Source organism: Babylonia areolata, chromosome 18 (assembly GCF_041734735.1).
Source record: "Babylonia areolata isolate BAREFJ2019XMU chromosome 18, ASM4173473v1, whole genome shotgun sequence".
NCBI classification, from domain to species: Eukaryota; Metazoa; Mollusca; class Gastropoda; order Neogastropoda; family Buccinidae; genus Babylonia; species Babylonia areolata.
The window spans coordinates 1,945,084-1,958,743 of record NC_134893.1 but is presented as its reverse complement, the minus strand read 5'-3'; the positions used below and the strand labels follow the sequence as shown (position 1 = coordinate 1,958,743).

Sequence of the window (13,660 nt, the reverse complement as noted above, 5' to 3'; positions counted from 1 at the left end):
GGAGGGAGAAAGGGAGAGGGGGAAGGGAGAGGAAAACACGATCACGTGCACAAATAAACGCCACGAGCCGTGACAGACTCCTCAGCTTTCCCGACACTGCCAGTGAAATATCACCCACTATGGCAAGTGATCCATCAGTCATAGCTAAGTGGTGTTCTTCATCATGACAGTGAAATATCACCCACTATGGCACGTGATCCACCAGTCATAGCTAAGTGGTGTTCTCCATCATGACAGTGAAATATCACCCACTATGGCACGTGATCCATCAGTCATAGCTAAGTGGTGTTCTTCATCATGACAGTGAAATATCACCCACTATGGCACGTGATCCACCAGTCATAGCTAAGTGGTGTTCTCCATCATGACAGTGAAATATCACCCACTATGGCACGTGGTCCACCAGTCATAGCTAAGTGGTGTTCACCATTATGACAGTGAAATATCACCCACTATGGCAGGTGATCCACCAGTCATAGCTAAGTGGTGTTCTTCATCATGACAGTGAAATATCACCCACTATGGCACGTGATCCATCAGTCATAGCTAAGTGGTGTTCTCCATCATGACAGTGAAATATCACCCACTATGGCACGTGATCCATCAGTCATAGCTAAGTGGTGTTCTCCATCATGACAGTGAAATATCACCCACTATGGCACGTGATCCACCAGTCATAGCTAAGTGGTGTTCTTCATCATGACAGTGAAATATCACCCACTATGGCACGTGATCCATCAATGATAGCTAAGTGGTGTTCTCCATCATGACAGTGAAATATCACCCACTATGGCACGTGATCCATCAGTCATAGCTAAGTGGTGTTCTCCATCATGACAGTGAAATATCACCCACTATGGCACGTGATCCATCAGTCATAGCTAAGTGGTGTTCTCCATCATGACAGTGAAATATCACCCACTATGGCACGTGATCCATCAGTCATAGCTAAGTGGTGTTCTTCATCATGACAGTGAAATATCACCCACTATGGCAGGTGATCCATCAGTCATAGCTAAGTGGTGTTCTCCATCATGACAGTGAAATATCACCCACTATGGCACGTGATCCATCAATGATAGCTAAGTGGTGTTCTCCATCATGACAGTGAAATATCACCCACTATGGCACGTGATCCACAAACACCAATCATATCTAAGTGGCGTTCACCACCATGGCAGGGAAAAGTCACAACCCACTTCGTTTATCAGCTCATTCGAAAGACTAGCGCCCATGCCATCACTCAAGGTTTAGTGGAGGGATTGTGCAGAGTACAAAATTTCTGGTCCGTACATGGTACTCAAACCCATCGACATTCGTTTGGTAGTCAGGCGCGTTACCACAAGGACACCTCCATCTTTGGGGCTTTCAGCTGCCATGAGGCGTCAATGTGCATGGAGTGATCCAGATAGCCATGAGGCGTCAGTGTGCATGGAGTGATCCACATAGGCTCTTTTCTTCTTCTTCTTCTTCTTCTTGTTCGTCTTCTTCTTGTTCGTCTTCTTCTTCCCCCCTGGCCTCTGAGAAGTCATTAGAGCGTCGCACAGAACTGTTCATCAATTTCCTCCAGGTCGGTGGGTTGCCATAAACATCAGCCAGGGTCTGTGCAAATGGTTTTCCTGTCCATTCTGCAGTGTTGTGTGTCAGCCAGGGTCTGTGCAAATGGTTTTCCTGTCCATTCTGCAGTGTTGTGTGTCAGCCAGGGTCTGTGCAAATGGTTTTCCTGTCCATTCTGCAGTGTTGTGTGTCAGCCAGGGTCTGTGCAAATGGTTTTCCTGTCCATTCTGCAGTGTTGTGTGTCAGCCAGGGTCTGTGCAAATGGTTTTCCTGTCCATTCTGCAGTGTTGTGTGTCAGCCAGGGTCTGTGCAAATGGGTTTCCTGTCCATTCTGCAGTGTTGTGTGTCAGCCTGGATCTGTGCAAATGGGTTTCCTGTCCATTCTGCAGTGTTGTGTGTCAGCCAGGGTCTGTGCAAATGGGTTTCCTGTCCATTCTGCAGTGTTGTGTGTCAGCCTGGATCTGTGCAAATGGGTTTCCTGTCCATTCTGCAGTGTTGTGTGTCAGCCTGGATCTGTGCAAATGGGTTTCCTGTCCATTCTGCAGTGTGTAGTGACACATTACATCATTTAAAAGTTCCCGACATACGACAAGTTTTTAACCGTAACAACCAATTAACCAACCAACCAGTCAGCCATCCAATCACGAAACAAGCTCGCAAGTAAACGAACAGTAATAGATTCGATAGCGAATCTCTCTCTCTCTCTCTCTCTCTCTCTCTCTCTCTCTCTCTCTCTCTCTCTCTCTCTCTCTCTCTCTCTCTTGTACAAGGCATTGCATTTCAGATCTGTTGCAACATCATGATTTTCTTCAGTGGCTGTGCTTGTTTATGTATTGTACCCCTTCATGAGGGGCAATGGCCTTTATATGAATAAAACATCCGTATCCGTATCTCTCTCTCTCTCTTTGTGTGTGTGTGTGTGTGTGTGTGTGTGTGTGTGTGTGTGTGTGTGTGTGTGGTGTTGTGTGTGCATGTGTGCACGCGCGAGCGCCTGTGTGTGTATGTCTGTGTGTCTGTGTGTGAACTCATGTTTCGATCTTTCAGGAAAGACGGGCGGTATGGAATGTACAGGAAACAGCGACCTGTGCAGCAAGTTTTCTGTGTGTGAGGATGACTTCTGTCGTGAGTACAGTCACTTTTCTGTGTGTGAGGATGACTTCTGTCGTGAGTACAGTCACTTTTCTGTGTGTGAGGATGACTTCTGTCGTGAGTACAGTCACTTTTCTGTGTGAGGATGACTTCTGTCGTGAGTACAGTCACTTTTCTGTGTGTGAGGATGACTTCTGTCGTGAGTACAGTCACTTTTCTCTGTGTGAGGATGACTTCTGTCGTGAGTACAGTCACTTTTCTGTGTGAGGATGACTTCTGTCGTGAGTACAGTCACTTTTCTGTGTGTGAGGATGACTTCTGTCGTGAGTACAGTCACTTTTCTGTGTGTGAGGATGACTTCTGTCGTGAGTACAGTCACTTTTCTGTGTGAGGATGACTTCTGTCGTGAGTACAGTCACTTTTCTGTGTGTGACGATGACTTCTGTCGTGAGTACAGTCACTTTTCTGTGTGTGAGGATGACTTCTGTCGTGAGTACAGTCACTTTTCTGTGTGGGGGAATGACCTCTGTCGTGAGTACAGTCACTTTTCTGTGTGTGAGGATGACTTCTGTCGTGAGTACAGTCACTTTTCTGTGTGTGAGGATGACTTCTGTCGTGAGTACAGTCACTTTTCTGTGTGTGAGGATGACTTCTGTCGTGAGTACAGTCACTTTTCTGTGTGAGGATGACTTCTGTCGTGAGTACAGTCACTTTTCTGTGTGAGGATGACTTCTGTCGTGAGTACAGTCACTTTTCTGTGTGTGAGGATGACTTCTGTCGTGAGTACAGTCACTTTTCTGTGTGAGGATGACTTCTGTCGTGAGTACAGTCACTTTTCTGTGTGAGGATGACTTCTGTCGTGAGTACAGTCACTTTTCTGTGTGAGGATGACTTCTGTCGTGAGTACAGTCACTTTTCTGTGTGTGAGGATGACTTCTGTCGTGAGTACAGTCACTTTTCTGTGTGTGAGGATGACTTCTGTCGTGAGTACAGTCACTTTTCTGTGTGTGACGATGACTTCTGTCGTGAGTACAGTCACTTTTCTGTGTGTGAGGATGACTTCTGTCGTGAGTACAGTCACTTTTCTGTGTGTGAGGATGACTTCTGTCGTGAGTACATTCACTTTTCTGTGTGAGGATGACTTCTGTCGTGAGTACAGTCACTTTTCTGTGTGTGACGATGACTTCTGTCGTGAGTACAGTCACTTTTCTGTGTGACGATGACTTCTGTCGTGAGTACAGTCACTTTTCTGTGTGAGAATGACCTCTGTCGTGAGTACAGTCACTTTTCTGTGTGTGAGGATGACTTCTGTCGTGAGTACAGTCACTTTTCTGTGTGAGGATGACTTCTGTCGTGAGTACAGTCACTTTTCTGTGTGAGAATGACCTCTGTCGTGAGTACAAACAGTTCGTGAACGGTTTAAGGTCTCATAGTCTTTTGCAGCCACTGGGCGTTCGTATTCTGTTTCACTGTGTCATGGGCTTGGCTTGGGAAGGCTGACAGTGGATCTGTGTATTTTGTACCACTGTGTCAAGGGCTTGGCTTGGGAAGACTGACAGTGGATCTGTGTATTTTGTACCACTGTGTCTAGGGCTTGGCTTGGGAAGGCTGACAGTGGATCTGTGTATTTTGTGCCTCTGTGTCTAGGGCTTGGCTTGGGAAGGCTGACAGTGGATCTGTGTATTTTGTACCACTGTGTCTAGGGCTTGCCTTGGGAAGGCTGACAGTGGATCTGTGTATTTTGTGCCTCTGTGTCTAGGGCTTGGCTTGGGAAGGCTGACAGTGGATCTGAGTGTTGTGTACCGATTCACACTTGAGTGGAGTGAAGTGTTGTTGTTTTCCCAGGGACACAACATAATGCCGAAGCTGAGCCTCGAACCCCGTTCACTGCTGAACTGTGGATCACAATCCCAACAGCTGACTGATTCCGCCAAGTACAGACCACAGCAGATCAAGCCGAATCCAATGAAATCACGCTGCTTTTGCCTAGTCCACATCAAAAGATGTTTACAGTGGCTAGCCGCCACTTCCTCTTAAAATTGGACAAGCAGAAATCAAAATATGCTTAAAGGGTTGACTGGAATAGCACAGGTTTAAAAAAAAGACCAGTTCGCCCACATCTCGAGTATTCCATGCTCTCAGTGTATTTTCTTTCCATGTACCATTGGAAATCCTTGTCGACATGCACAGCATTTTCTCCATTTTCGGTGACAGAGGTAATGCGCATGGTTGCATTGAAATATGTGCACAGAGACAAGACAAGACAAAATCTTCATTATCGAGGGTAATAGATAAACAGTTAACATGCTTTTTTTTTTTACATCCAGCACTCGCCAAAAAGAGGGAATAAAGCTGAAGCGAAAATGAGCAAAATGAATAAAAATAAAAACACAATCAAAATACATCAGCATTTTGCCATTATTCCACCATTCACAGCCATTATACCCCCCCCACACACACACCCACAAGCCATTACCCACCCCAAAAAAGCATGAACACACACACACACACACGCGCGCGCGCGCGCGCGCGTTTACACACACATAAAATAAATAAAAATTAAAAAGATAAAAAGAAAGAACCCCCCGCCCCCTAAAAAAAAGAAAGAAAGAAAAAAAGACAGAGAGAGAGAGAAAGAGAGAGGCCTTTGATTCAATAAAGATGAAGTATTGTGAAAATAAAATTCAAGTGCTCACTTACACATACGCACGCACTTTCAACACACGGACAGACACATAACACACAAAACCCCTTCGCTACTCCCACCACCCCCTCTGCACACACACACACACACACACACACGTGTACACGTGCAAACACGCACGCACCACGCACATGCACACACATACACAGATACACACAGACACGACGCAGAAACACACACACACACACACACACACACACACATTCTCAGCACGCGCATATCGTTTATTGTTGGCGAGGAACAGTTCTAGTTGTAAGAAATTGATATTCACACGAAATGCTGAATCAAATCAGCATGGATGGTCACACGTCATAATCTCCCGCCGCTCTGACTGCTAGAAGAATCCGAATAACGCATTAACACTAAATGGTGGTTTTTCATACATGCTGTCCAAACTACATTCATTTTCAAGATGTCTCTACATGATTAAGCAACTCCATTCTGAATTCTGTGTGTATGTGTGTGTGTGTGTGTGTGTGTGTGTGTGTGTTTGTTTGTTTGTTTGTGTGTGTGTGTGTGTGTGTGTGTGTGTGTGTGTGTGTGCAGGACTGAAGGCTGGCGAAGAGTGTACTGGCCACCCCTCCACCCACTGCCAGAACGGAACAGTGTGTGACCCCACCTCCCCCTCCAGTGCTCTCTGCCGTCAGTGTGGGACTCTGTTGACTGTTGCAGTGTTTTGTGTTGTGTCCTGCTGGTCTTTTGTCACAGTGCATTTCTAGGTGGAAGCTTTGCGCTGCTCTCCCCGGGGAGAGCGCATCGCCGCCTTTTCCGGTGGGTTCTTCTTGAGCCTGTAGGTGTATATGTTTTCCTTTCAAAGGAGATTTTTTCTCCAGAATTTAGCCATGGACAACCCTTTTCTTGCCATGGGTTCTTTTACGAGCGCTAAAAGCATGCTGCACACATGTATCGTCCGGATGAACAGCGTTCACATCACCACTCCTTTGGGAACCACCCTAACGCCGACTGCCATAAAGCCTTGGCAGAGAGAGAGTGGGGATGTAACTTGGGCAAGACACCCTCCGCTGTGTCACAGTCTGGCCCAGATAGTCGGGACAGCAGTTGCCTCCCCTGCTGTTCTGACGGTCAGTCAGACACGACTGATGAAACTACGACTACTACAAGTGCTACTACTGCTGCTGCTGCTACGACTAGTGCTACAGCTACCAAACTGACACCTCTCACAAGGTAGCCCGTGGCGTTGACAACAACAGAATAGATTACATTGCATGCATTGAAGGGCGACATACCATATCAAAACCAGCGTGTGTACGTGGGCATTTCCTGGAGCCACACCGCCAATAGAGGTCCATCAGAAGAGCATGCAATGTATTATGTAAGTTTTAATGGAAAAGAAGAAAAGAAAACATTGCATTGCAAAAACACTGTCAAGGGCATTCACAAGAGAACATAAATTCACTATTTTGTGAGGAAAACGCATTTCCTCAGTTCACAGACGTGATCAAAACAAAACGCTCCCAGAATCGATTGACGCTACCCACTCGTGTGTGTGCGTGCGCGCGCGTGTGTGTGCGCGTACATACCTACGTGCGTGCATGTGTACGTGCGTGCGTATTTATGCGTGTATGTGCGTGTGTGTATGTGGTGATACTATATAATGCAAGCAAAAGTTGCTGGATTTGAATGAGTTTCGTGGCAGCTATTGAAAAGCCAAACAAAGCCATGAACAAATCAGCAATTTAGAGTGACAAGACACTATGACAAGGTCCAGCTGTGGGAATCAAGGTAGGTCTGTGCGTCATGATGGCTATGGAAGTGTGGAAGATGATGCTTCAGTGATATGCAGTACTTCGATTTTTTAATGTGCTATTCATTTACGATACGATACGATGAGATGGCAGGCAGCACGATATCCATACGATACGTTACGGTAAATGGCAAGCGGCGCGATTTCCATACGATATGAAACCACACAATACATGATGACAAGACAGTGTGCGACTTGATGTCTATACAACACGATATGATTTCCATACGATATGATACTACACAATACATTATGACAAGAAGGTGTGCGACTTAATGTCTATACAACACGATATGATTTCCATACGATATGATACTACACGATACATTATGACTAGAAGGTGTGCGACTTGATGTCTATACAACACGATATGATTTCCATACGATATGATACTACACAATACATTATGACAAGAAGGTGTGCGACTTGATGTCTATACAACACGATATGATTTCCATACGATATGATACTACACGATACATTATGACTAGAAGGTGTGCGACTTGATGTCTATACAACACGATGTGATGTGATACAAAGTGATAGGACACGACAAGATGACATGCGACACAATATCCTTACGATATACGATACGACAAGACTGGAGGCGACATGATATCCATGCCATACGATATGATGCTACATAAGACGACATGATATCCATGCCATACGATATGATGCTACATAAAACGAAATGATATCCATGCCATACGATATGATGCTACATAAAACGAAATGATATCCATGCCATACGATATGATGCTACATAAAACGAAATGATATCCATGCCATACGATATGATGCTACATAAGACGACACGATACACAGCGACACGATGCGACGCAATGTTCGTGGATATGACGCGATCCGACAAAGGGTAACGACGCCATGTCCAAACGATACAATACGGTAGGCAACACTTTCTCCATACGTTCGGCACGACGCGATGCGATGCGATGCGATACGATGCGATACGATACGATGCGATACGATACGATGCGATGCGATACGATACGATGCGATACGATACGATACGATACGATGCGATGCGATACGATGCGATACGATACGATACGATACGATGCGATACGATACGATGCGATGCGATACGATACGATGCGATACGATACGATACGATGCGATACGATACGATACGATACGATACGATACGATACGATGCGATGCGATACGATACGATACGATGCGACAACATGAAGTTTCAGTTTCTCAAGGAAGCGTCATTGCGTTGGGACAAATCCATATACGCTACACCACATTTGCTAGGCAGATGCCTGACAGCAGCATAACCCAACGCGCTTGTCAGGCCTTGAGAGCATGCTTGTATATTTGATTTTATCAGAGTGGATTTCTTTTAAACTAATTTTGCCAGAGGACAACACTGTCGTTGTCTTGGGTTCTTTTTCAGTGTGCCAAGTGTGTGCTGCAGACGGGACCTGGGTTATCATCTCATCTGAAAGACTAGATTTTCAGTTTGATCTTCCAGTCAAACTTGGGAGAAAGGGCGAGAGCGGGATTCGAACCCACACCCTCACCGACTCTCTGTATTGGCAAATGAAGACAAAATGAAGGGTTACACGATACGGATACCATGACAGGCAGTGTTTTTCCCAGTACAATATCATACGATGCGATAAATCGCCTCGTAAAACTGTCCCACCCAAGCCGATTTTATTGACTCACTTGTGTAAACAAAGTGAGTCTCTGTTTTAACCTGGTGTTCGGTTTTCTGTGTGTGTCCGTGGTAAACTTTAACATTGCCATTTTCTCTGGAAATACTTTATCTTCCCATACCAAATTTGGCTTATACATAGTATGAAAAAATTCTTCAGTCACACCAACAACAGGTTGTAGGTATCCCGATTTTAGCCGTATTTCCGAATCATTAACGGTTTATTTCGTTGAGATTCGTTCCATAATTCGAAAATTCTAAAAACCGCTTCCCACTGAGTTTGGCCTACTGAAATGTAGCTTGACTACGTGTGTATACATATGTACGTGTACATAACTACATGCATGTATGTGAATGCGTATAGTGTGTGCGTGTGTTTATGTAAGTTTGTGCCTGCTTATGTGTGCGTATGTGTTAGGGTAGCTGTTAGGTACACATGTATGTTAAAATGCATTATGCATTGTATATATATATAATAATGCTTATATATATATGTGTGTGTGTGTGTGTGTGTGTGTGTGTGTGTAGTCACATTTTGGTGTGTGTATGTAACATTGATGTTAACAAAAGCGTTTTGTAAAGCACCTGGAGCAAATTTCTGGATAGTGCTATATAAGTTTCCATTATTATTATTATTATATTATACCAATAATAGATTGTAAGTCTCCCGAATTAAGCCATATTTCCGGATCATTTACGGTGTATTTCGTTGAGGCTCATTCCGGATTCGGAAAACACCATGTTACCTCTTCCCAGTTGCCGGAATGTAGGCTACGTTTGGAAAGAAGACGGCAGGACCTCGATTTTCTTGTTCGCAGTTAAAAGAAAAGAAATACAAATTATGAACAGAACCCTTCAGTGATACTAAATACACCATCAACATGTTTACTGCCTATGAATATTCTTATGTGGACACTGGATTAGCTAGAATGAACATATAAGAAAAACAAGAGAGGCAAGGCCTTCAAGACTCACTTGTGATACACTTTAAAACAATCTAATCGTTAAAATGTGTTCTGTATTTGTTATTATAAAGCTTCGCGTTAAAAAAAAAAAAAAAAAGGAAAAAAAGAAGGAAAAAAAAGTCCCAACCAGATTCGAATTAAGTCCCCTAGCATTAATTACAGAGTAATTTCCCTTTTTTACTATCTGCACCAAAACATTTGCAAAATAAATAAACTTCCATGCTTAGCAAAAGAAGTTCCTGTTTGAACAAAAAATGATAATAATGACTGCTCTTGTTGTGGGGTTAGAATATCAGATCAAAGTGCCAAGTTTAGAGAATACAAAAATATAAATATAACGGTAAATGCAGTTTGCATATAATTAGGCTTCATTTTTTATTTTTTTTGTGCCCATCCCAGAGGTGCAATATTGTTTTAAACAAGATCACTGGAAAGAACTGAATGTTTCCTATTTTTATACCTAATTTGGTGTCAACTGACAAAGTATTTGCAGAGAAAATGTCAATGTTAAAGTTTACCACGGACACACAGACACACACACACACACACACACACACACAGACAACCGAACACCGGGTTAAAACATAGACTCACTTTGTTTACACAAGTGAGTCAATGAATTGACAATTTCACTAAGTTTCAGTTAACCTTGTCTGGGCTGGTCTGTGCAGAACTTTTTTTTTTTGTTTGTTTTTTCTTGTTCGCAATCAAAAGAAAAGAAATACAAAGTCTGGACAGAACGCATACGGTTACACAAACTGCATCATCGACGTATTAACTACTTATGAATATTTTAAAGTGGATACTGATTTAACTACAATGAATATAAAAGAGAAATTGAATCAACTGTGTCGTAGTTTCCCGGTGAGTGTAACTGAGCCTGTAGAACATCTGTCTAGATCCAGAGAAAACGGCTAAATGTTGCAGTGTGCTTGAGGCGATGGCAACGTCTCCTTTACCGCAGTCTTTAAACAATTTCTTAGATGCCCGAGATATGTCAAAATAGCATGAATTAAATGGTATAATCGATTTATCACACTAAAAAACAACAACATAATTTGGTATTTTTGAATGTCATTTGTAGACGCAGGTTAGCACTGACTGAAAGACTGCTCTCGCCCGAACATGCTTGGTTCGAATTTGCTTTATGGCTTTCTTTTCTTTTTTTTCAAACCAGAATCCTTATAATATTAAATACAGAACACATTTCAATAATTTTTTTAAAAAATCACATGATATTCTATGTACTTTTTTTTTATATTAATCTTTTTTGAGTGTGTATCACAAGTGTCTAAACGGCCTCGTCTCTCTTGTTTTATCTCATTTTAGCTGAACACTTAAAGTGTTTGGACTTTAAATCTGAGGGTCCCGGGTTCGAATGTTTGTAACGGCGCCTGGTGGGTAAAGTGTGGAGATTTTTCCGATCTCCCAGGTCAACATATGTACACCCCTGCTTGGGCCTGAAGCCCCGCCGTGTGTATACGCACTCAGAAGATCAAATACGCATGTTAAACATCCTGCAATCCATGTCAGAGCATGGTGGGTTATGGAAACAAGAATATACCCCACATATAGCCCCCCGAAAACGGACTATGGTTGCCTATATGGCGGGGTAAATAACAAAATACTGTCATACATGTAAAATGGTACTTGTCTGAGTGTGTAAGTGTGCGTGACTGAAACCTGACTGCCACAGGAAAGTGATGATGAGCGCACAGCGGCAGCTGTTGGTCGGCTGTAATCAGGTAGGCAGCCTGTTGTGCAAAGGACTCTTAGTTTGTAAAGCGCTTAAAGCTTGGTCTCCTTCAGAGGACAGATGCTAGATAAGTATCCATATAATTCATTCATTCATTATTTGATGTGCAGTGGTGCAGGTGGGTCATTCCTGTGATTCCGGCAGCAGACAGTGTGTAAGGTCCGCTGTTTGCGATCATGGGATCTGTAGTAAGTGTGTGTGTGTGTGTGTGTGTGTGTGTGTGTGTGTGTGTGTGTGTGTGTTTCTGCATGTGTGAATATGTGTGTGCGTGATTATGTATTTGTATGTATGTATGTATGTATGTCTGTTTGTTTGTGTGTGTGTGTGAGTGAGTGCATATGTATGTATTTGTGTGTGTTTGTGTGATTATATATTAATGTGACGCAGCACGCGAAAACGCAGCTAAAGTCGCATCCAGCGATTCTTAGCTGCACACAGAAACAAGTGGTCAGGGGGAGCTCTTATCCTTGGCTGGAAGTCCTCCTAGGAGACGGAGCTCCGAAGAAAAAACCTGCACCTGCCGAGGCCGTCCTACACGTGGCAGTATCTGCACCTGTGGGACTGAGCGTCGCTAGGCGAGAGAGTGGGGAAGGGACTGCACAACTCCTCCTCACTAAAAAAAAAAAGTCACCTGTGCTGGTCAGGCAACCAGGCTAATGTCGGAACGACGAGCTAGCCCTTCAACACCCAGCTTTCCCAAGCCCTGCGGCGATGGAGAAGTAGTAACGGGGACAGGCAGAGGATGCTGCTGGCAGTTCCTAGTCACGACTCTGCACGCAGGCGGCTGTGGGGTGATGGTCGTCCGCTGTAGACTGGGACAGATGCGGCGGCCGTATCCTCCCACAGTGTCAGAGCAGCCCTTTTTAGGGACAGCACTGCTCTCCCCACACGGGGGAGGGGAGATAAAAGGATCCCTAAACAAAGCCTGCCTCGCCTAGTACCTAGAAGGAAACCGTACCTACTTGGACATCCAACACTAGCGGTCGAAAACAACAGAGGAAAAGAACCAGGAGTCATACCCTGACTCTGGGTGCCTGGAATGTTCGCACCCTTTTAGACAGAGACGACAGACCAGAAAGACGCACAGCGCTCATTGCTAGAATGCTTGATAGCTACCAGGTGTACATAGCAGCCCTGATCGAAACCAGGTTTGCCGGTGAAACCCAGCTGGAGGAAGGTGGAGGGGGCTACACCTTCTACTGCACTGGGAAGCCAGATGGCACCCCGAGAACCTCAGGCGTGGGCTTTGCCACACGAACCAAACTTGCACGGCAGCTTGACAGCCTTCCACGTGGTATAAACGATAGGCTGATGACCCTGCGTCTGAAGATGTCCAAGGATTGCTTCTCCACAATCATCAGCTGCTATGCCCCGACCAATCTTGATGACATCAAAGAAGCTTTCTACGAGGAGCTCAGCTGCACCATTTCAGGGGTAGACAGAAAGGACAGGCTGATCATCCTTGGGGATTTCAATGCCCGTGTCGGCGTGGACTTCTCCTCGTGGCCAAAAGTCCTAGGACAGCACTCCAACGGACTACTTTTGTTCTCGCTGTGCGCACAGCATGGACTGACCATCACCAACACCCTCTTCCAACAAGTGGACAAGTACAAGAACACATGGATGCACACCCGCTCCAAGCAATGGCACATGTGATTGTTGAGCAGAGGGACAGAGGTGATGTTTCCAGTACACGCTGCATGAGAGGAGCAGTCTGTTGGTCGGATCATCGCCTTGTACACAGCAAGATGAACATCAGACTTGCACGCAAGCTTCAACCAGCCAGGCAGAAACCCGCTTGGAAGCTGAACATCCACCGCCTCCCTATCACCAAGGACGTGCTGCAGCAGGATATCCAAGCAGTTCTCCAAGATATTCCTGCATTGACTGATGTAGAAGAAGTATGGAGCACCTTTAGAGATGCTGTGTACACAGCAGCAGCTGACACAATCGGTTTTGTACAGAGGAACCACAAAGACTGGTTTGACGAGAACGACTCTGGAATCTCCAAGCTCCTGAACACACTGCATACACGGCATCAGGATCACATTTCCGATAAGGACTGCCAGAGAAAGGAGAACCAGATCTTGCAAACGAAGCAACTCGTACAGAAGAGGCTGCGTGAGATGAAGAA

General features: G+C 44.7%; 1 protein-coding gene across 1 annotated transcript in view; it reads left to right on the top strand.

Moving 5' to 3' along the window:
- The first annotated feature begins 12,627 nt into the window (after positions 1–12,627).
- LOC143293147 (uncharacterized) overlaps positions 12,628–13,660 on the top strand; it is an 80,032-nt gene continuing 78,999 nt past the window's right edge. Inside the window, exon 1 of the mRNA XM_076604063.1 lies at positions 12,628–12,682. Coding sequence (XP_076460178.1) covers positions 12,628–12,682 — 55 coding nt within the window. The remainder of the gene's footprint in view (positions 12,683–13,660) is intronic.